Source organism: Panthera onca, chromosome D2 (genome assembly GCF_046562875.1).
Source record: "Panthera onca isolate mPanOnc1 chromosome D2, mPanOnc1 haplotype 2, whole genome shotgun sequence".
NCBI lineage: Eukaryota > Metazoa > Chordata > Mammalia > Carnivora > Felidae > Panthera > Panthera onca.
This window is the reverse complement of record NC_138349.1, coordinates 70248118-70269815: the sequence shown is the minus strand read 5'-3', so window position 1 is coordinate 70269815 and position 21698 is coordinate 70248118. Positions and strand designations below refer to the sequence as shown.

General features: G+C 51.7%; 1 protein-coding gene across 7 annotated transcripts; it reads left to right on the top strand.

Annotated features, from left to right (window-relative positions):
• The first annotated feature begins 882 nt into the window (after positions 1-882).
• LOC144613157 (uncharacterized) lies at positions 883-21180 on the top strand. Of its 7 annotated transcripts, XR_013550455.2 has the most exons (6): positions 883-1042; positions 3201-3360; positions 12295-12445; positions 12642-12720; positions 19462-19755; positions 20563-21179. XR_013550455.2 is itself a non-coding variant. In XM_078434249.1 (4 exons), exons 1-4 carry the CDS (start codon positions 924-926, stop codon positions 12674-12676), a joined length of 465 nt encoding a protein of 154 aa, XP_078290375.1. In that variant the 5' UTR covers positions 883-923; the 3' UTR covers positions 12677-13681. The 7 variants fall into 7 exon arrangements, 3 of the variants coding, with proteins under 3 accessions (XP_078290375.1, XP_078290376.1, XP_078290377.1); XR_013550456.2 differs by lacking the exon at positions 12295-12445 and having other exon boundaries at positions 20563-21176; XR_013550457.2 differs by lacking the exons at positions 883-1042; positions 12295-12445 and adding an exon at positions 1570-1759 and having other exon boundaries at positions 20563-21173.
• Positions 21181-21698: the final 518 nt, after the last annotated feature.

The window sequence follows — 21698 nt, the reverse complement described above, 5'->3', positions numbered from 1 at the left end:
ACAGACGTGGGGGCTGTCCTCATAAATCTGAGAAATCAAGACATCCCCAACCTAGTCCTGATTCTTTTTTTTTTTTTTTTTTTTTTTTATAATTGCATCTTGCCTTTTTACAAAAGGTTTTATTTATTTTTGAGACAGAGAGTGTGAACAGGGGAGGCGCAGAGGGAAGGGGGGGGGGGGGGTGCTGCGGCGCCGGACAGAGGATCTAAAGCAGGCTCCGAGCTGAAACCACAGAGCCTCATGCGGGGCCCAAACTCACAAATTGTGAGATGGTGACCTGAGCTGAAGTCGGACGCTTAACTGACTGAGCCACCGAGGCGCCCCCTGCTCGTTCTTTAGCTCATTTTCCGAAAGGATCCCGAGTGCTGTCACTGTTGCCTGCTTAGGGGCATACCCACCAGTCAGCAATTAATGTGCTGATTCATTCAACAAACACTTACTGAGCACTTCCTGTGTGCCAGGCACGGTGCTAGGGGATAAAAGGGTGAGCCAAAGGACTCAGGGGCTCAGTCCTCAGGGGCCTTACAGGATCAGGGTGAAGGGAGACATGTCAGTTACATAACACAAATCAACGTAAGTCTGTAAATCTGGCACATGCGACGAAAGAGAGGTGTGGCGTGTGACAATACAGAGTGAGCCAAGGGCCACACAGAAGGGTTCAATGAGCAAGTGCAGGTGGAGGTACGTCTGAAGGGTCGAGAGAAGTTAGCAGGCGAAGGGCAAAGGAGCAGCTCATTCAAGACCAGGCTGGGGTGTAGGGCGGTGCGGGGTGAGGGTGCAGCGGGAGGCGCCCCCAGCTTGAGCAGACCCTCCCTTGCAGAGGATGTAGTTTTTCCTTAATCTAAGAGTGGAAAGCCACTGACGTGTTTTAGGCAGAGACAGAGAGAAAACCGGGCATCACCGGAGGCGGCGGGACAGACGCCATGACGGCTCTCGGGCCCCTGACCCACATTCACCCACAGTCATGGGAACACGGGAGCCAGTGTGAGCTGTGGCTGGTGCGGCAGCCAGGCAGTTGGCGGTCCCGGAGCAGGAGCGGCAGGTGGGGAGGGCAGGGCGGGCCTGGGGCCTGAGGTGGGGGCGGGGACTGGGGCCTGAGGTGGGGGTGGGGCCTGGCTCCTGAGGTGGGGGCGGGGCCTGGGGCCTGAGATGCGGGTACATTCTGGGTCCTGAGTTGGGGATGGGGCCTGGGTCCTGAGATGGGGGTACATCCTGGGTCCTGAGGTGGGGGTGGGGACTGGGTCCTGAAGTGGGGGCGGGGACTGGGTCCTGAGGTGGGGGTAGGGACTGGGGCCTGAGATGCGGGTACATTCTGGGTCCTGAGTTGGGGATGAGGCCTGGGTCCTGAGATGGGGGTACATCCTGGGTCCTGAGGTGGGGGTGGGGACTGGGTCCTGAAGTGGGGGCGGGGACTGGGTCCTGAGGTGGGGGTGGGGCCTGGCTCCTGAGGTGGGGGTGGGGACTGGGTCCTGAAGTGGGGGCGGGGACTGGGTCCTGAGATGAGGGTACATCCTGGGTCCTGAGGTGGGGGTGGGGCCTGGCTCCTGAAGTGGGGGCGGGGCCTGGGTCCTGAGGTGGGGTGCCCCTGGGCTGCAGCCTTTTCACTTCCTCCCAGTCTATCCCCACCTTGCAGCTGGCACAGAGGGTCATTAGAACTGGAATGTTCTCCGTAGAAAATCCGGAAAGAGCACAGGAGAACGAGAGTTCGTGCTATTTTGGCGTTTCCTTCTCAGGCACTAATGCAGAGGAATCTTAAATGGTAAATGAGCCTTGGGGGGAACCTGCCTCAAATAGCACCGCTCTATCCAGTGTCTGCTCTGAGGACGTTGCTTTGTGCACTGGGGAGGGGAGAGGGGAGAGGGGAGAGGGGGAGGGAGGGGGCGGAGCAAGTTAGGGAAAGGCGAGGTGGGGGGGAAGGAGGAAAGGGAGGAAGGGGAGAAGGGAAAGGGGGAAAAGGGATGGGGCCGAGGAGGAGGAGGAGGAGGAGGAGGAGGAGGGGAGGGGAGGAGGGCCGCAGCTGTCTGCCCAGCGCCACCGCCTGCCACCCGGTGAGTCACGGTGCCAGCTCCCACCGCCTGCCTCTATTTTTATATCAGCGCCTGCTCATATCTGACTCGTTAAATAAGCCTCCCAACTGGAGGAGGGGAATCTGATGGCAGAGAATGAGGACCGAGGGAATAATGTAGAAGTCTAAATAGGAATTATAAAGCGATCCCTCTCTCTTATTAGGAGATCTTCGCCTTTTTAACAACCAGGCGCTTTAAGCTGCTGCCGCACAGGGGAGGGGAGACCTGGGAGGCCTTGGGCAGCGGCCACACGAATGATCCCAGGATCCCAGCAGCCGGGGCTCTGGCCCCAGAGGGTGGTGGCAGCTGCGGGAGGGGCTGGGGAAGGTGCGCCCATCGCACCTGCCGGTGACACCCAGCACAATAGGCCCCGTCCGCAGCCAGCGGGAAGGCTGTGCCCTCCCACCCAGCAAGCCAGCGGGAGCGCACCGCAGATGGTCACAGACAAATGCGAGAGACTGGGGCTGGCGGTCACATGGGGGAGGGGGCCACCGGCCCGCAAGCCAGGTCACCTTGCACAAGTAATTCAGCGGCCCCGAGCCTCAGTTCCCTCAGCTGTGAAATGGGGGGGGGGGGGGGGTTAGTGCGCTCAGCCTCGTGGGGTTGGAGGATTGCAGGGACACCCCGTGTCCGAGTCGGGTGTGCCCAGGGGGCTGCAGGGCCCGGGGCTTCCTCTGGCGGTGTCCGCAGAAGAGCTCTGCTCCCCCGCGCCTGCTAGAGAATGAGTGCTGCTTTCTCTGGGATCTGTGATGGGTAGGTACGCCAGCCTTTCTGAGCAGGGGTCAAGGGCAAGAGGCGCTCTGCCAATGTGTCTTTGAGCCTCTCTGGATTATCTTCCATTTGGAGACTCTCCGGGGTGACATTCCTCCTCTGACGTTCCGTTATGTGACGCATCCTGATCAGAGACGTCTGTTTGAGCCCTGCCTTCTGAAGTTCACCTGCTTGCGTCAGATCGTGGGGTGAATATTGATGACGTCAATCCTGGTGCTTTAGAGGTGTTTGGCAGAGGAGAGTTAGAGCTCGCTCTTGCCAGGAAGAACTGGGGGAGCTGGGACCTGTGCGTCCTTTTTGCCATGCTTTGCACCGAATGCACGGCTAGAACTCACATGTGTCCGTGTGTCCTTGTGTCCCCAGGATCGACGCCGGTCCCACGGTTCTTTCCCGGCTCCTGGGCCTGGTGGAGAAGAGGCGTGAGCATTTCTGGTCTCTCCATGGCAAGGATCCCCACGTTCAGAGCAAGATCCTGGTGACCCAGGGGCCGAGGACCTGCCTGCGCCCTGAGGCTGCGGGCCAGGTAGGCTGAGCCCCGGACCCAGTGCAGCTCCAGTGCCCCGAGAGTCATGCCTGTAGGAGCAGGTGCCTGGCCGCTGGCACAGTCTTCTCCTTTCAGGGGACCCCCAGAAAGGCAGCTGCCCTCTCCTTCATACACTGCCTGACCCTAGAAGGAAGCCCAGGGACACTGACAAGGAGCCTGTTTTCTCCCCCTTTCTTCTTGTCCAACTAGGCACAGATTCAAACTCAAACTTTATTTTATTTAATTTTTTTTTTACATTTATTTAATTTTGAGAAACAGAGTGAGACAAAGCGGGGGAGGGGCAGAGAGAGAAGGAGACACAATCTGAAGCAGGCTCCAGGCTCTGAGCAAACGGTCAGCACAGAGCCTGACGCGGGGCTCGAACCCACAAACTGTGAGATCATGACCTGAGCCGAAGTCGACTGAGCCATGCAGGCAGCCCTGAACTCAAACCTGAAGGCCAAGAGTGGCCCTGGTAGGCCCTGGGGAACAGTCCAGAGCATCCAGATGCTGCCAGTCAGGCTCCATGCACACGCTGTCCTCTCCTGCCCTGCCCTCCCCTCCCCCTTCCCCTACCTATCTGAGCACTGTGGCAGGAGCCCAGGGCCCCATTCTCCCAGACACAGCCTCAGGGGCCTGGCTCCCACATGCTCACCCCACCGCAAGAACCCCCCCACCCCCTTTCCCATCCTGTGTGTGGTCGTTTTCCCTTTCCTGTGTAGTTCGCGGCCCCAGGCAGATGGCAGTGTGCAGGCCCCAGGGGGCATCGCAGCCTGGCTGGAATGGCTGAGACACTCTCCCCCTCAGAAAGGGGCCCCAGGGGCCATGTGGTTCCTCCCTCCAGGGCTGGCTCAGTGAGGGGCTGCCGGGCAAGCAGCAGGCCTTACAGAGTCTCGTCCATCGTGGACTAGAGGGAGGGGACCCTCTCTTGTGGCCAAGGAGCACCCTGCCCAAGAGGAAAGCTAGCCGTAGTCCCATTCTGCCGGTTTGAAAGACAAGGTCCAGAGTCGATCACACAGTCCCAGGCTGTTCTTCTTCCATCACGGGCCGTCACTTCCCCTGAGCCACGGGACTGCCCCCTCCCCCCCCAGAACGCCTTGGCGGAGATTGTGGAGGAGTCTAGGGTAACCCTGGAAACAGGGAGCCATCAGGCCGCTTCCTGGTGAAAGAGACAAGAGGACACATTCTCTCTTAGATCGCTTCAATCAGAGTCAGTGTTGAGGACCCAGCCGCCCACCTTCCTTAGGCAGGGTTTTAATTTTTCAGTCTTCCTGGTGGCCTGCGCTCCCTGATTTTCCATGTCGCGGGGTTTGTTATCCTCTGGGAGCTTGGGAGCTGGCTCGGGAGCCTGGGGGCAGGAAGGAGGGTGTGGGGAGCGGGCAGCCTTCCTGGGCTGGGCTCGCTGTGACAGCTCACCCCACATGCCTGCCACGGGCCACATGCCTGCCATTCCCCCTGGCGCGCTCATCCTCTCAATATAGGGCGCTTCTGGCACACCCAGGCAGGGGGCCTCTGGCTCTGGGGCCGGACACCCTGCTGCTTTAGGGCAAGGCCAGTGGGGACAGGCTGGGCCAGGTATCAGCTTTCTTCCTCTCCTTGCATGGCCAGGGCCCGCAGCCTGCCTTCTGATTTGCGTGTATTATTAGGTCCCAGGGACTCCGGCGGCCACGGGTGAGCCTCAGTGGTGGTGGGGGGTGGGGGGGGAGCGCGATCTGGTCCTGGAGGGAGTTTATCCCTGAACCTGAGCTTGGTTGGGGGTCCCCAGGGCCGCCTCCGGGCAAAATGAAGAAGGTGCCTTTCCTTGTTCCCTTGCTGTGTGCCCCCACCTGCCCCCGAGCTCACACGTGGGCCTGCCTGGCCCCACTGCCCCCTTGTGCCCCCACCCACCCTAGGGCTTGTTTCTGTAATATAAATTGACCTAGTTTGTGGCTGATCTGGGCTTAATTGCTTTCTCTCTCTGGTAACATATGGGCATGTTTACTAGGGCGGTTAATGTCATGGCTCTACAAGGAGAGTTAATTTGGGAAATGGGGGCCGTACTGCCCCGGAGGGTGCAGGAGGAGGCCCCTCCCAGGGCACAGAGCCCACCCGGCCCCCCGCTCGGGGGTCCCTGAGCTGCCAAGCTTTGGGATGGAGGGATGCACGCAGTTTTGCTTCCTGCCCCAGCCCCCGAACTATTTGACAATGGCTGGTGGCAGCAGACAGGCTGTGTACCTCTGCCACCAGAAGTGACCGGCGTCTTTAGGCGACGGGAGGAGAGGATACGCGCCCCTTTCACTGGCTGCGTTTAGCGGGAGAGAAGCCTGCCCTCTGCCTCTCCAGGGGCTTACAGCCAAGGTCGGGCCTCATGGGCAGGGCGCTTTGATTTTCTGTCTTCCTTCCTTCTTCCCTCCCTTCCTCCCTCACTTCCTTCTTTCCTCCCTTTGTTCCTTCCTTCCTCCCTCCCTCCTTCCTTCCCTCCTTCTTTCCTTCCTCCTTCCCTCCCTCCTCCCTCCCTCCTTTCTTCCTTCCCTCCTTCCTCCCTCCCTCCTTTCTTCCTTCCCTCCTTCCTCCCTCACTTCCTCCCTTCCTTCCTTCCTCCCTCTCTTCCCTCCTTCCTTCCTCCCTCCCTCCCTTCCTCCCTCCCTCCTTTCTTCCTCCCTCCCTTCCTTCTTCCCTTCCTCCCTCCCTCCTTCCTTCCCTCCCTCCCTCCTTTCTTCCTTCCCTCCTTCCTCCCTCCCTCCTTTCTTCCTTCCCTCCTTTCTCCCTCCCTCCTTTCTTCCTTCCTCCTTCCTCCCTCACTTCCTCCCTTCCCTCCTTCTTTCCTCCCTCCCTCCCTCCCTCCTTCCTTCCTCCCTCCCTCCTTTCTTCCTCCCTCCCTTCCTTCTTCCCTTCCTCCCTCCCTCCTTCCTTCCCTCCTTCTTTCCTTTCTCCCTTCCTTCCTTCCCTCCTTGCTCCCTTCCTCCCTCACTTTCTCCCTTCCCTCCTTCTTTCCTCCCTCCCTCCCTCCCTCCCTCCTTCCTTCCTCCCTCTCTCCTTCCTTCCCTCCTTCCTCCCTCCCTCCTTTCTTCCTTCCTCCCTTCCTCCCTCCCTTCCTCCCTCACTTCCTCCCCTCCTTCCTTCCTTCCTTCCTCCCTCCCTCCCTTCCCTCCTTCCTCCCTTCCTCCCTCACTTCCTTCCTTCCCTCCTTCTTTCCTCCCCTTGTTCCTTCCTTCCCTCCTTCCTTCCTTCCTCCCTCCCTCCTTCCTTCCTCCTTCTTCCCTCCCTTCCTTCCTTCCTCCTTTCCTTCCTTCACTCCTTTCTTCCTTCCTTCCTCCCTCCCTCCCTCCCTTCCCTCCTTCCTCCCTTCCTCCTTCACTTCCTTCCTTCCTTCCTTCCTTCCTTCCCTCCTTCCTTCCTTCCTCCCCTCCTTCCCTCCTTCCTTCTTCCTTCCTTCCTTCCTTCCTTCCTTCCTTCCTTCCTTCCTTCCAGGCTGAGTTATCCTGGTTCCCCCGACCTCACTCTGGGACAATTCCTCTATGACTCAGTGCTCCCACCTTGGGCTTTATCTTCCGCATCTGTAAAACAAGGGACAAAATAGTCACTTCCAGGGTCCCTTTCCGTCCTGAAGCTCTGAAGCCAGCCTACAGTTACTGCTCTGGGACACATAGGGCTCCCGAATGCCATCTTGGCCCGTGGTAGTCCTGGGAGATCCTAGGTCCGCCTCCCCTCTAGAAGCTCGGTGCCCTCCCTGGCTGGCACTGCCCCACCTCTAAATGAGTTAATGCAGGGCTTTTCTTGTGTGCAGGGCTGTTCCCCTGCCAACTGAGAACTCCAGTCTCGGGCCAGTCTGCGCACTGTGGGGAAAAAAGGCCAATTGTAAAAACTCCCCTCACATAGACGAGGGCGGGGGTGGTGGGCAGTAAATAAGAGAGGTTAAATTCCTCTGCCTGAGCTATGCCCAGGAACTAGGGTGGGAGGGAAGGGGAGAAGAGGAGAGGGGGCAGTGGCAGGAGCTCTGCATGGGGGAGTTGAGCCCTCTGACACTCAGCTTGGAACCAGGAAAACTCTCCATGTCTCCAAATCTTTAGGAAAGGCCCACAAAGTGCGTTACTATTAACTGAACTCCAGAATTTTATTTGGGTTTTAGCAGCTTCCCCATGAATATCCTTTCTGCTCCAGGACCCCACCCAGGGAGCCCTGGTGCATCTAATTATCATGATTTCTTTTTTAGAAAAAAATTTTTAATGTTTATTTATTTTTGAGAGACAGAGAGAGACAGCATGAGCAGGGGAAGGGCAGAGAGAAAAGGAGACACAGACTAGGAAGCAGGCTCCAGGCTTCGAGCCATCAGCACAGAGCCCGTCGCAGGGCTCGAACTCACAAACCGTGAGATCATGACCTGAGCCAAAGTCGGACGCTTAACCGACTGAGCCACCCAAGGGGCCACCACAGGGGAGCTCTCAATTTGGGTTTCTCTCATGTTTTTCTCATGATCAGACACACGTTATGGGGAAAGAATATGAAAGAGGCCAAGTGCCCTTTTCATCACATCCTAGAGAGGGACGCGTGAGATCCACATGTCATCCTTGGTGGCATTTACCCTGCTCGCGTGGCCAAGGGGGTGTCTGCCAGCTTTCTCCACCCGAAGTGGCTGTTTTGTACTTTCCCTACGGTGTTTTCCGGAACCCAGGCTTAGAGCTTAGAGGAGGGGATGAAGCTCCACCCACAGCCCGGAGTGGAGAGTCTCCCCATATATTGCTTGGAATCTTTCGTAAGGAGGGGCTGCCCCTCTTCACTCCTTATTCACGAATTCAGTCATAATCTACATCCGCGTGGAGACATCTATATTTTATGCTTTGGGCTATGATCCAATGCCACGTTATTTATTTCGCTGTCAAATCATTCCGGCCTTGGCCGTCAGGTGCTCTTTCGGGTTGGCTCCCCTGTTCCTCTGGCATCACAAACTGCTGTTCATCAAGCACTTCCTTACTTGCTCCTACTGTGATCTGCTCCAGCCACGTGGTGTATTCCCTCCCCCACCCCCCTACCGGCTCTAGAATCAACCACTTCGCCAAGGAGCCCTGGTGCCTTTTCCTGGATCTTTAGAAACCAAGATCTGGCGCTGGGGTGCTCGTTGTTCCTGGGGTGTTTGTTCTCGCTTCTAGGCCCTCTGGGTAGGCAGCGCTCGGGAATAATGATGTGTGTGTACGTTAGCCCACATATACGTACATCTGTAACTGTTTCCACGTGTGCGTTTGCATCTATGTGACATATGTGTTAGGTTAAACGTGGCTTCTTACTGGTATCTCTGACTCTAACAGAGTTTTAAATGATGCATGATTTGAATGAAGCTGGCTAGCTCAGAGAAAAGTATGGACATGAAAACAAGAGTCTCTATTCCTGAGCTGTAGAGGGAGGATATTGGATTTTGCGCGGGATGGAATGAAGCTTCAAGTCTATCTTCCTTCTTTCTGTGTTTTTTTTTTAATTTTTTTTAATGATTTTATTTATTTTTGAGACAGAGACAGACAGAGCATGAGCAGGGGAGGGGCAGAGAGAGAGGAAGACACAGAATCTGAAGCCGGCTCCAGGCTCCGAGCTGTCAGCACAGAGCCCGACGCGGGGCTCGAACCCACAGACTGTGAGATCATGACCTGAGCCGAAGCCGGACGCTCAACTGACTGAGCCACCCAGGCGCCCCAAGCCTATCTTATTTCAATCTTAGGAGACCACACAAGCCCAGCTGACATCTAGCTGACAGAGAGAACATTTAATTGCTTTGTTCACTTTTCAGCCAGTTGTCTGCCATCGCATAGAGACAGATGGAGATAGACTGAAATGACACATCCTCACGTAAAGAAAGTGAAAAGTTCCCTCCTTCCAGAGCCAGCTCTATTAAGGATAGGAAGACAGTGCTGTCCAAGCAGCTGGGTGTGGGTCCTCTGGGCATGTCTTTCCCCCCTACTGTGCCTGGGGAGGACTTGACAATCTTAGATTCCGGCACCTTCAGCAGACAAGCTATCCTTGCTCTGAAACTTCTGGATACCCTGGGCAGGTCGTTAGGGCCCACAGACCCCCTTGCCTGGGTGGGGAAGCACCACAAGGATCACAAGAAACCTGGTCTTCCCTCCTTTAGGCAAAAGCCAGTCCAGACCAGGCAAGGTTGGCTTTCTGGTTCCCCAGTCTGAAGGTGGCCCAGGCTTTACCGTTATGCTGAGCTCTGCCTTCAACTTTGGGACAGATGGCAGTGACTGGCTGTCGGCCACCATGACCTGTTTAGTTGTTTTTTTTTTTTTTTTTTTTTTTAATGTTTATTCATTTATTTTTGGGTGGGGGTGTAGAGGAAGGGGCAGAGAGAAAGAGGGAGGGAGGGAATCCTAAGCAGGCTCTGTGCTGTCAGTGCAGAGCCTGATGGGGGGCTCGAACCCACGGACCATGAGATCATGACCTGAGCCAACATCAGGACTGAGCCACCTAGCCCCCCCCCCCCCCGCCCATGACCTGTTTAAAGGGACTTTGTGGCAGGTGGTGGGGCACAGCTGGCTGCAGGAGCCCCGCTCCCCTTACCAGCTCCCCCTCCTCTGCAGGGGCACGAAGGGCTCCAGCTTCTTGTCTCCCTCTTTAAGTCAGGACAGAGGACCTATCTGAGGGACATGCAGGGCTCATAGGTTCTGGAAGCTTCTAAATTAAAGGGAAAGGAATCTTGGCTTGAAGCACCAAGCACCTTTTTTTTTTTTTAATGTTTATTTTTGAGAGAGAGAGAGAGAGACAGACAGACAGAGCACGAGTGGGGAAGGGCAGAGAGAGAGAGTGAGACAGGGAGACACAGAATCCAAAGCAGGCTCCAGGCTCCGAGCTGTCAGCATACGCCCGACACGGGGCTCGAATTCATGAACCGTGAGATCGTGACCTGAGCCGAAGTCAGACACTTAACCAACTGAGCCACCTGGGCACCCCCTGAAGCGCAGAGAGTCTTTAGAGATGTGACTTGTAAAACAGAGAAAGGCATGATAAGTCTGCCTTCTGCTTTAAACCTCTTAGAGAAGGGCTCACCAGGCCTGGGGGAGAGAACAAGCGAAAGGGAGACATCTGTTTTGCCCCGACAAGCCCACTGTCCCCTGGAGAAGGTGAGATGCGCAAGAAACCACACCAGAGGTAGGAGTCCTGGCCTATGAGACCTCTGTGGGCTCTCCGGAGGCTGTGGGAGCAGGCAGTGGGTGACATTTGGGAGCAGACCCTGAATCTGGAAGCCATGAATCTTAGAGGTCGCTTCCCAGATGTGTGATCTTGGGGCAGGGGGGTGGGGGTTCACTTCCCCATCCCCAGCCTCCGCTTCCTTGTCCATAAACAGAAAAATATTTGCAAGGATATTGTGAGGACTGACGTGGTGATGTCTGTGTAGCCTTGGCTGGTTGTGAAATACCAGTCGGTTCCTGGTTGCAGCCATCCCCGCTATTTAAAAGAGAAGGCCAGATTCTCCCCGTTTTGGCTACTGGCTCCCGTGTCAGTTTGATCTATGCCCTCACTGGGATTTTTTGATCACTCCTTTACCTGCTGGCACGACGAGATTCTCCAGGCTGCCCTTGTATATTTTCTGTCCTAGTCCTAGACTCAGCCATTTCTCCAGGGAGTTCGGGTTCCTTTTATCGGAGAATGGTCTTAGGACGCAGAGTTCTGGGGCTAGCTGTGCTTATTGCTACGTGGGTATCATTGCTTAGAGGGCCTCTCAGCTGGCAGAGCAAGAAAGTATGCACTCTACACCCTGTGTATACACACAACTGTGAATATCGCTGTATTCGGCAACGCGTATATTAAACGCGTTGCCTAACGCGTTCGTGCGTGAAACGAGTTCGTGTCTCCAGCTGTAGTACATTACCTGACAAACAGCCAAGTGACCAAGATAATATGCTGATGTGCGTAACCTTGGTGTGATGAAAATGGCCCCTTCCATCTGTGCTCTTCCTCCAAAAAATGCACGACCCCCGTATAATTACGAGAAAGACGTCAGACGAAATCCCACCCGAAGGGCAGTCTACTAAATACCTGACCAGCACTTCTCAAGACTGTCAAGGTTATCAAAAACGAGGGAAGTCTGAGAAAATGTCACAACTAAGAGGAACCCAAGAAGACCCGAGAATTAAAGGAAATATGGGATCCTGGAACAGAACAGGGACACTGGATAAAAACTAAGGAAATCTAGGGGCGCCTGGGTGGCTCCATGGATTAAGCGTCTGACTTCGGCTCAGGTCATGATCTCAGGGTTCGTGGGTTCGAGCCCCACGTCGGGCTCTGTGCTGACGGCTCAGAGCCTGGAGCCTCTTTCGGATTCTGTGTCTCCCTCTCTCTCCGCCCCTCCCCCACTCATGCTCTGTCTCTCTCAAAAATGAATAAACGTTAGAAAAAATTTTAAACAAAACAAAAAACTAGGGAAATCTAAAGAATGAACTTTAGTTAATAATAATGTATCAGTGTTAGTTCATTGTAACAAATGTTCCACACTAATTTAAGATGCTAATAACGGGTATTGGGTATAAAGTATATGGGAACCTTCTATACTATCTTCATAACTTCTCTGTAAATCAAAAACTACTTTAAGGGCACCTGGGTGGCTTAGTTGGTTGAGCGTCCAATTCTTGATTTCAGCTCCGGTCGGGATCTCACGGTTCATGGGATCGAGCCTTACATCAGACTCTGCGTTGACAGCTCAGAGCCTGCTTGAGATTCTCTCTCTCTAATCTCTCCATCCCTCCCCAGCTCCTGTGCGTGCTCTCTTTCAAGTGTCTCTCAAATAAATAAACCTTAAAAAATACTCTAAAATTCAAAATTTCTTTAAAAAATAAAAGAGAATGCCAAGGCCAAGGCCACCTGCTCTGGCTGCTCTCCCACGTGCCCTTGGGTCATCTTCCAGGATGCCTGCTCCCTTAGGACTGCAACTACAACTTTGTGCCCATGTGTTCTTGCCTCAACTTGTAGCAAACTGGGCTCCTTACCTGTTCCCTTGGAAGCACAAGAGCCTATCATGGGGTGGTGGACAGAATAACAGCCCCCAAAGATCTTGCAATCCCAGGACCCGTACCCCCCGTTAGCTTCTATGGCCAAACGAGCCTTCGCAGATGTGAGCCAGGTAAGGATCTTGAGATGGGGAGGGTATCCTGGATTATCCAAAATAGTCACAAGAGTCCTTACAAGAGGGAGGCAGGGGTTCTGAGTGAGAGAAGGAGACGTGATGGTTGGGGGCAGAGACGGGAGTACCACAGGGGCAGAAGGGGACCAAGAGCCAAGGAAAGACGCCTCTGAGGAAATGGAATCTTCCCTTACAGCCTCCAGAAGGAACGCAGACCCACCAACCCCTTGATTTGAGATCCACTTCAGACTTCTGACCTCCAGAAATGCAAGGCGGTAAGTTCATATTGTTCAAGCCACTAAGTTTAGGGTGACTCACTACAACGTTAGACAGCCACAATAGGAAACTACAAGGGTCAAGAAAAGTGATCCTTTCTGGGGCTGACTTCCCTCTTCCTGGCACAGGCCAACTTGCCACAAAAGCAAGAGTCCCTGTGGTAAAGGAGGCAAATTTGCCTTAGGATCGGCATCACAAACACCTGCACTGTGTCCAGGTGACCCGGGAGTCTGGAACAGCCGAGGGTAATTGACATTGACGCTTAACGCTGGGTTTCCACCACCTCCACATCCACAGCAAATTTATCACCTGCAACCGTACTTGATGGAAGCAAACTTGCTTTCCTTTCTTTGAAGTTCTTGCCAACTTCTTTTTGGAAGGCAGTAATTATCTGCCTTTGCTATTTAGGGCATCTTTATTTCCTGAATATCAGGATGAGAACAGTAGTCGGCAGATAAATTCTCTGCAACCTGAAGACTTATTTTCACGCGTTGCTTTTCCTTTCTAAATAATAAAGTGTCTCAAGGGAAAGGCTTCCCCGACCGGGGCATGCGGGTCTGTGTGTGCGCGTGCCTGTGAGGGTGTGGGTTCCATGTATTCGAAACCTCTCCAGAAATAGATGAACCAAACTTTCCATGAGATTGAAGAAGCTTTCAAAACAACAAGCCTACATTATTCTCTGTGCATCATTGCTGGTTTAAGATTGGAGCAGAAATACACCCCTTTAGATGAGGCTCCTCGGCCAGCAGAACGTCCACAAAAACAAGTCTGGGGCGGGCACCTGGGTGGCTCAGTCGGTAAAGCCTCTGACTCTGGCTCAGGTCATGATCTCACAGTTTGTGAGTTCGAGCCCCGTGTAAGGCTCTGTGCTGACAGCTCAGAGCCTGGAGCCTGCTTCGGACACTGTGTCTCCCTCTCTCTCTGCCCCTCCCCCACGTGTGTTCGCTTTCTCTCTCTCTCTCTCTCAAAAATAAATAAACATTTAAAAAAAAAAGTCCTGTGTTATGTCACAGTTGTAACCAGTGGAAATGCCTAAAGCTACATGTCGCCTACACCGGGAAAATGGCACTTTAGAGTCTGTAAAACAGCACTCGCACACATCATCGAAAACCTGTAATGTAGATGCTATTATTTTCATTTTATAAATAATCGCTACTCTTTTGGTCTTTTCTGAGAGCTTGAGACACAGCAGGGGCTGTGCTATGCTTCCTGCCTGGTATAGTGGTTGGGAGCCCTGGATGTGACTCCTAGCTTCCCCCTTTTACCCTCTCCCTTTACCAGCTGAATGGCGTTGCCCACATTGCTTAGCCCCTGTGGCTCAGTTTCCTCCACTGTAGGAGAGAATAACTGTATTTGCCCTCAGGGGATTCCCATGAGACTGACATGAGATGATGTTTGTAAGGGTCTTAGAACGGTGCCCCCCATGGTGGAAGGCCTCACAGCATCCCTTTGAAGCAGGTGTGTGTCCTAAACCCACGTCAGGTGTATCATTTGCCTCACTCTGGGGCCTAGAACTGTGGTTGGATTAGCTTGTGTCATCTGTAGTCTTTGGCTAATGGTCAGTTGATTTTCAACAAAAGGGCCAAGGCAATTCAATGGAGGAAAGAACAGGCTTTTCAACAATGGTTCTGGGACAACTGGGTATCCATGTATGAAAGAACGAATTTGGACCCCTACCTCACACCATACACAAAAATTAACTCTACTACCAGTTTCTTTGTGGATTTTTCTCATCCACCTGCTGTGTAAGGGTCACTCAGCTAGTCCCCATCCTGCCAGAGGGCATTGTTCCATTCATAGCTGTAGACGCAGTGTGTTCATGAGAGGAAGTGAGTTGCCATCTTGAACTGGAAGTCCAAAATTTAAAAATGTGTGCCTCAAACGACACCATCAACAAAGTAAAAAGACAACCCACAGAATGGAAGAAAGTATTTACAATTATATATCTGATAAGGGACAGTTTTGGCCTCAGCTTACCCATAACCAGTGTTGTGGTTGGACTGGCTTTTATGGTTCATAATATTGCAAGATGCGCTTCAGCAACAACCAGCAGGAAGCGATTAAAAAATAGAAGTTTATTACTTCCAACACCTGGAAATTACACAGCATACCTGGGGCCACATAGAAAGGTTGTTGGGGGAGAGAGTGCACAAATCAGGAGTTGTGCTTTTATTGGGATCAAGGGTGGGGGCCTAGGATTTCACAGGCTCACCGTTTGTTGGTAAGTTTAAACCATAAGAGTGGACATGTAAGGTACAGGAAGGGAAGAGACAAGTGACTCAAATGGCCAGTTACCAAAATTAACCAAGATGTCTGAAACAATGGAGCCTCAGTGAAGGGAGGTGACCTGGCTTTTAATCTAATCATCTAATCAGGCTGGCAATATGTTTATTCAAGAGAGTCATCTTTGAAATGGATACTTAAGCCACGAAAGCGAAAGTCAAGCACTTGAATTACAAAAAAGGGAAAAAGCAAACAAACAAACAAGTAGGGCTTGCGCTGCAGGGACTTGTATCCAAAATAGATAAATAACTTAACATTCAACAATAAAAAATAAATCACCTCATTAAAAACGGGGAAAGGATTTGAATGGATTTTTCTCCCGAAAACAAAACAGCACAAAATCCAACGGCCAGTAAGCACTTGACGCTCAACATCGTTTGTCATTATGGAAATGTAAACCAAAACCACAATGAGATACCACTGCATACCCACTAGGATGTGAATAAAGACAGACAATATCAAGTATTGGCACAGACGTGGGGAAATGGGAACTCATGCGTGGCCGGTGGGAATGTAAAATGGGGTAGCCACTTTGGAAAACAGTTTTGCAGCTCATCAGAAAGTTAAACGTAGCATTGTCCGATGACCTGGAAATTCTGCTCCTTGATTTACATCCAAACGACTTGAGAACAGGCGCTTAAGCAAATACGTGCTCATGAATGGTCATAGCAGCACCATTCATAACAGCCAAAGAGTGAAAATAACCCAACTGGCTATTAACAGATGAATGGATAAACAAAGTGTAGTCCATCCATACACGTGGAATATTATTCAGCCACAAAAAAGACTGTAGCACGGACACATGCTCTAATGTACCTGAACTTTGAAAACCTTATTCTAAGCGAAAGAAGCCAGACCCAAAAGGTCACATATTGTATGATCCCATGTATATAAAAATATCCAGGATGAATAAATCCATAAAAACAGAAAGTAGGTGGAGTCCAGGAGCTGGGGGGTGGGGGGGGGTGGGGAGAGGAGTATTGGGGCGTAACGGACAGTAATGGGGAGTAGGTATGGGGTTTTGGAGTAACGATAATGTTTTGGAACTAGATAGAGGTGGTGACCGCACAGCATTGTGGGTGTACTACACACACACACACACTAAATTGTTCACTAAAACGGTTGATCTGGGGGCGCCTGGCTGGCTCAGTTAAGCGTCCGACTTGGGCTCAGGTCATGATCTCACGGTTCTTGAGTTCGAGCCCCACATCAGGCTCCGCGCTGACAGCTCAGAGCCTGGAGCCTGCTTTGGATTCTGTGCCTCCCTCTCTCTCTGCCCCTCCCCCACTCATGATCTGTCTCTCTCCCTCAAAAATAAACATTAACAATTGTTTTAAAAAAGGTTGATTTTTATGGAGGTTCCTCAAAAATTAAAACCAGCACCACCCTGTGACCCAGCAATTGCACTACTAGGTATTTATCCAAAGGGTGCAAAAATGCTGATTTGAAGGGGCACATACAGCCCAATGTTCACAGCAGCACTATCAACAATAGCCCAAATGTGGAAAGAGCCCAAATGTCCATTGACTGATGAATGGATAAAGAAGATGTGGTATATATATGCGATGGAATACTACTAGGGGATGAAAAAGAATGAAATCTTGCCATTTGCAACAACGTGGATGGAGGGCTTTATGCTAAGAGAAATTAGAGAAAGAATTTTGAGAATTCTTGAGAAAGAATGTGGAATTTGAGAAATACAACAGATGAACATAGGGGAAGGGAAGGAAAACTAAGATAAAAATAGAGAGGGGGGCAATCCATAAGAGACTCTTAAATAGAACAAACGGAGGGTTGCTGGAGGGGAGGGTGGGTTAAATGGGGGAATGGGCACTAAGGAGGGCCCATTTTGAGATGAGCACTGGGTGTCCTATGTAAGAGATGTATCACTGGGTTCTACTCCTGAAGCCAAGACTATACTGTAGGTCGTATGTTAACTAACTTGAATTTAAATTTAAAAAATAATACAACAAGGTGGTTGATTTATGTTATGTTCATTTCATCTCAATAAGAAAAATGAGAAAAAAAAGAAAAATTAGGATAGTCATTCTTCTTGGGGGATATAATGCTTGAAAGAGGACTCTGGAGGCATCTGAATTGCTGGAAATGTTGTGACCAGTAGCCCATTTGGTCTTAAGAAAGTTCCATTGCTCACACCAGAGACCTTAGAAGTCAAATCTAAATTCCGAAAGTCGACTCAACTGCCGAATCTTAAAGCAGAATGCAACAGGTAATACTACTGAGGGACTATTTTACAAGAAAACAGATGGCAAGGAGAATGGACATGAGTGTTTAATATTGGAAAGATTCCTTCTGCCCTTGGTTATTAACACCATGCTAACTGCTGTAAAATATCCTCTAAAGGAATTTTCGTGGAAATTCTTAAGAGAATTCTAAGAGAATCTAGTCCTGTGCCAGGTTGTTTGTGAGCATGAGTTCGTGCACAGAGAGCCCTCCCATCACCGTGGTGTGGGAGGAATTCGTGGCGATCTCTATAGCCCCAGGAGGACATTCTGTTTGGATTTGTACTGTGCTCCTGTCATCACAGACTCTAAGAAGGAGCTCGGGGTAGCACAGGCTTCCGTATCTCAGTACAGGAAGCACATGTGGGGGATGCACCTTGCTGGATGGAACCTTCCTACCCCCACCATGTTCCTGCCACTGGGTCACTTCCAGACCCCCCCCCCCCCATTTTCCTGCCATTGGGTCACTTCCGGGTCCCCCCCACAATGTTCCTGCCACTGGGTCACTTCTGGGTCCCCCCCCCATTTTTCTCCCACTGGGTCACTTCCGGGTCCCCCCCCCCACCACCATGTTCCTGCCACTGGGTCACTTCTGGTCCTCACATAAGCCCATCTCTTTCCCGCCTTGAGGCCTCGGCTCCTGCTGTCTCTATTTTCTATGGACCCAACTTCCCCAAGGTCTGGGAATGTTGGCTCCTTCCCATCCTTGGGAGAGCGGCTGAAGCACCACCTTGCAGAGAGGCTGTCTCAAGGGGCCGAGGCTTTGCGTTAATCAGGTGTGGTAAGGCACGCAGACATGGGGATGACTGTGGAGAAAAAAAGGGTTTTATTCTGGCAGTTTCCCAGAAATAGACACCCCAACCACTGCAGGGCCACTCAGGAAGCACCAGGTTTTAACAGGACACAGAGGGAGCAAAGGGGAAAATGTGGGCACGAGCCATTATTACGGTTTCTGTGGGAAGGAAAGTGGCTGATTTGAATGGTGTCTGTGGACTCCGGGGCGGGGGCGTCCCTGGCTGTCTTGCCAGGGAGTAGGGCAGGTGGCAGGGATCCTGAGTGTGACAGCCCCATAGAGGAGGAGGTCAGAGGTGTGGGCTCTGGGTCAGTAGGTTCACATCGGAAAAGCACCCCCTTGGGGCAAGTTGTTTACTGTGTGTAGGGGTTGTGTGACCCTGGAAGGGGCAGTCCCTCCAGGTCCGCAAGGCCCCAGGTGTGACAGCATCAGAGCACAGAAAATAAAAGACATGGTTACTACGGAAGCCTTCCCAGGATGATAATGCTTATTATATTTCCTACCTTTCTTCCGGTTTGGTCTGTTTCCTTTGCTAAAACGGAAGCTCTGGTGGGGGAGGAGCCATGTCTGTCTTCTCTTTCCCCGAGTATCCCCGGTGGCTAAAACTCAGTAGATGCCGGCCACCTGGGTGGCCCAGTTGGTCGAGCGTCCAACTCGTGATTTCCGCTCAGGTCACGATCCCAGCACGGAGCCTGCGTAAGACTCTCTCTGTCTCCTTCTGCTTCTCTCTCCCACGCGCGCTCCTCTCTCTCTATGAAATCGAGAGATTTCAAATCAAATGAATCAAATCAAATGAATCAAATAACTAAAATAAAGTAAAACTTAGATGCTCCATAAATAGTGAATTAATGAATACATGAATCAAATTGTGTGGGTGTGGGCAATCTCTGAAATTTTAAGGTCTGTTATGCTAATACCCCAACGGTGCATCCATCTATCTATCTATCTATCTATCTATTTATTTTCATTATTTTCTCTTTAAGTATTTTTTTTGAGAGAGAGAGATAGCGTGCAAACAGGGGACGAGCAGAGAGAGAGGGAGGGAGAGAGAGAGAGAATCCCAAGCGGGCTCCATTCAGTCAGCGTGGAGCCCAACGCGGGGCTTGAACTCATGAACCACGAGATCATGACCTGAGCCGAAATCAAGAGTTGGAGGCTTAACCGACTGAGCCACCCAGGCGCCCCTGTAATTTTTTCTGTTAATTGGACGGACTGCTCTCAGTTGCTGACTGTTCCAAAATGTTGTCCTGCCCCACATGCTGTCAGATCTCCCGAATGTTTTGACAAATGTTCCCAGTCATGACTTCAGCAATGGGGGGGGGGGGGGGGACTGAATGGGATGAAGGTAGGCCAGAACACCTGCCACTCCTGTCCTATTTTCCTACCAGCTCCTTTTCCTTTTTTTTTTTTTTTTTTCCCAGTGGCGTTTTTTGCTGCGAAAACGGCAAGACTGTGGGAAGGTTGCACTTTCACTAAAGGGACGTGTCGTCTCCAGCTGAATATTTTCTAGACCAAGCCTTCTAATGGGAAATAATGCTTGTGCTAATTCCTGTAGAATTAACTCCCTGGCCACATAATTCTCCAAACTGGCCTAATGTGCAGCTGGCATGTCCCCAAACGTGGACGAATTCCCTTTGGCTGTGGCGTCAAAGTAGAGGTTTCAAATTAGGCTGTGGAGTCTCCTGGGATGGGAAGGAAATGAGGACTCAAGACAGGTAAGCGGCCAACCCCTAGCTGCAGAAGGGAAGAAAAGAATAAAAAAGTGAAGAGAAGGGGCAGGTGGAGATGTGTGGGCCCCTCTCACACCGGGGTTATGATCACTTTTCTCTTTAGAAATGAGATAGGCAGGGCGCCTGGGTGGCTCAGTCGGTTGAGCGGCTGATTTCGGCTCAGGTCACAATCTCGCGGTCCGTGAGTTCGAGCCCCGAGTCGGGCAGCTCAGAGCCTGGACCCTGTTTCAGATTCTGTGTCTGCATCTCTCTCTGCCACTCCCCCGTTCGTGCTCTTTCTCTGTCTCAAAAATAAAAAATAAACGTTAAAAAAAATGTATCAAAAACTCAGATGGATCGGGGGCACCTGGGTGGCTCACTCAGTTGAGTGTCCGACTCTTGGTTTCAGATCAGGTCATGATCCCAGGGTCATGGGATCGAACCCCTCATTGGGCTTCATGCTGAGTGTGGAGACTGCTTAAGTTTCTCTCTCTTAGTCTCCCTCTGCACCTCCCCCCTGCTCATGCACTTGTGTGCTGTCTCTCTCTCTCTCTCTCTCAAATAAAAAAAAATTAATTAAAAAAAAAAAACTCAGATGGACTGAAGGGTGGGTAGCGGAATGGGTAGTTGATAAAGCAAGTAGAGTGAAATGTTAGTGATAGACCCCACCCCCACTCTCTCTGCCCAGCTAACCTCTGTAAATGTACAGTGCTCCCCCTTCGTATCATCCCCTCACTTTTAAGGTGAGGTCACAGAGGCCCAGAGAAATTCCACTACTTGCCCAAATCTCACTGCTTCCGTCCTCCCGCCTAGGTTCACGTCACTCTGAGCTCTGCGGCCCCTTCTCCCTTCTCGCCCAACCAGCAAGGGTGCCCTAAGAGCTGCGGAAACCCATCGAGTGCTCTCTCTCGGCCCCGTGCACGGAAAGACACTTGAGGGAAGCAAGTGTCTCATCCCTGGTGACAAGGCTTTTCCTGCCAGCGTGAAACCCGAAACCCGACGCCAGCCAAGGACTACGGCACGCTAACTGATAATGTGTAAATAACTTCAAATCCACTTCAACTTTGCGGTTCAGAAAGGAGCTGCCCTGCAATGAGGGGCCGTGAAACGTGATTACAGCAGAGAAACCAGCCCAGAAATGGGCAAGGAGACGGTTCTCGCAAGCTCGTAGGAAAAGTGGGTGTGCTGTTCAACAAACGGGCAAAGGGTTAGTCCCAAGAGGACAAATTTAGCAAGTAACCATATTCTACACACACTCCACCAAAAGTAAAGTTCAATGTCACTAGTAAACAAAGAAATACAAACACTGCTTTTTTTCATCTATCACAATTCTTTTTTTTTTTAATGTTTATTTATTTTTGAGAGACAGAGAGAGACAGCGTGAGCGGGGGAGGGGCAGAGAGAGAGGAAGACCCAGAATCCGAAGCAGGCTCCAGGCTCTGAGCTGTCAGCACAGACGCGGGGCTGGAACTTGATGCATTTTTTTTAAAGTTTATTTATTTATTTTGAGAGAGAGGGAGCCAGAGGTAGGGAAAGACAGAGAGAGAGGGAGAGAGGGAATCCTAAGCAGGCTCCTCACTGTCAGTGGAGATCCCAACACAGGGCTCGATCTCACGAACAGTGAAATCATGACCTCTATGTGAAATCAAGAGTCGGATGCTTAACCAAGTCACCCGGGTGCCCCCCAAAAAGAAAAGCAAAGCTGGATGCATCACGATTCCAGACTTCAAGTTATATTACAAAGCTGTAGGAATCAAAGCAGTATGGTACTGGCACAAAAATAGACCCATAGATCAATAGAACAGAATAGAAAACCCAGAAATAAAGCCACAACTATATGGTCAGTTAATCTTTGACAAAGCAGGAAAGAGTAGCCAATGGGAAAAGGACAGTCTGTTCAACAATCGGTGTTGGGAAAACTGGACAGCAACATGCAAAAGAAAGAAACT

Excerpts from the sequence above, each read along its gene's own strand:
- LOC144613157 (XM_078434249.1), top strand. The coding sequence starts at position 924 with ATGACGGCTCTCGGGCCCCTGACCCACATTCACCCACAGTCATGGGAA. Across the intron at positions 3,361-12,294 it reads GCCCTGAGGCTGCGGGCCAG|CAAACTGGGCTCCTTACCTG; the intron begins GTAGGCTGAGCC and ends CTCAACTTGTAG. Across the intron at positions 12,446-12,641 it reads CCTTCGCAGATGTGAGCCAG|CCTCCAGAAGGAACGCAGAC; the intron begins GTAAGGATCTTG and ends CTTCCCTTACAG.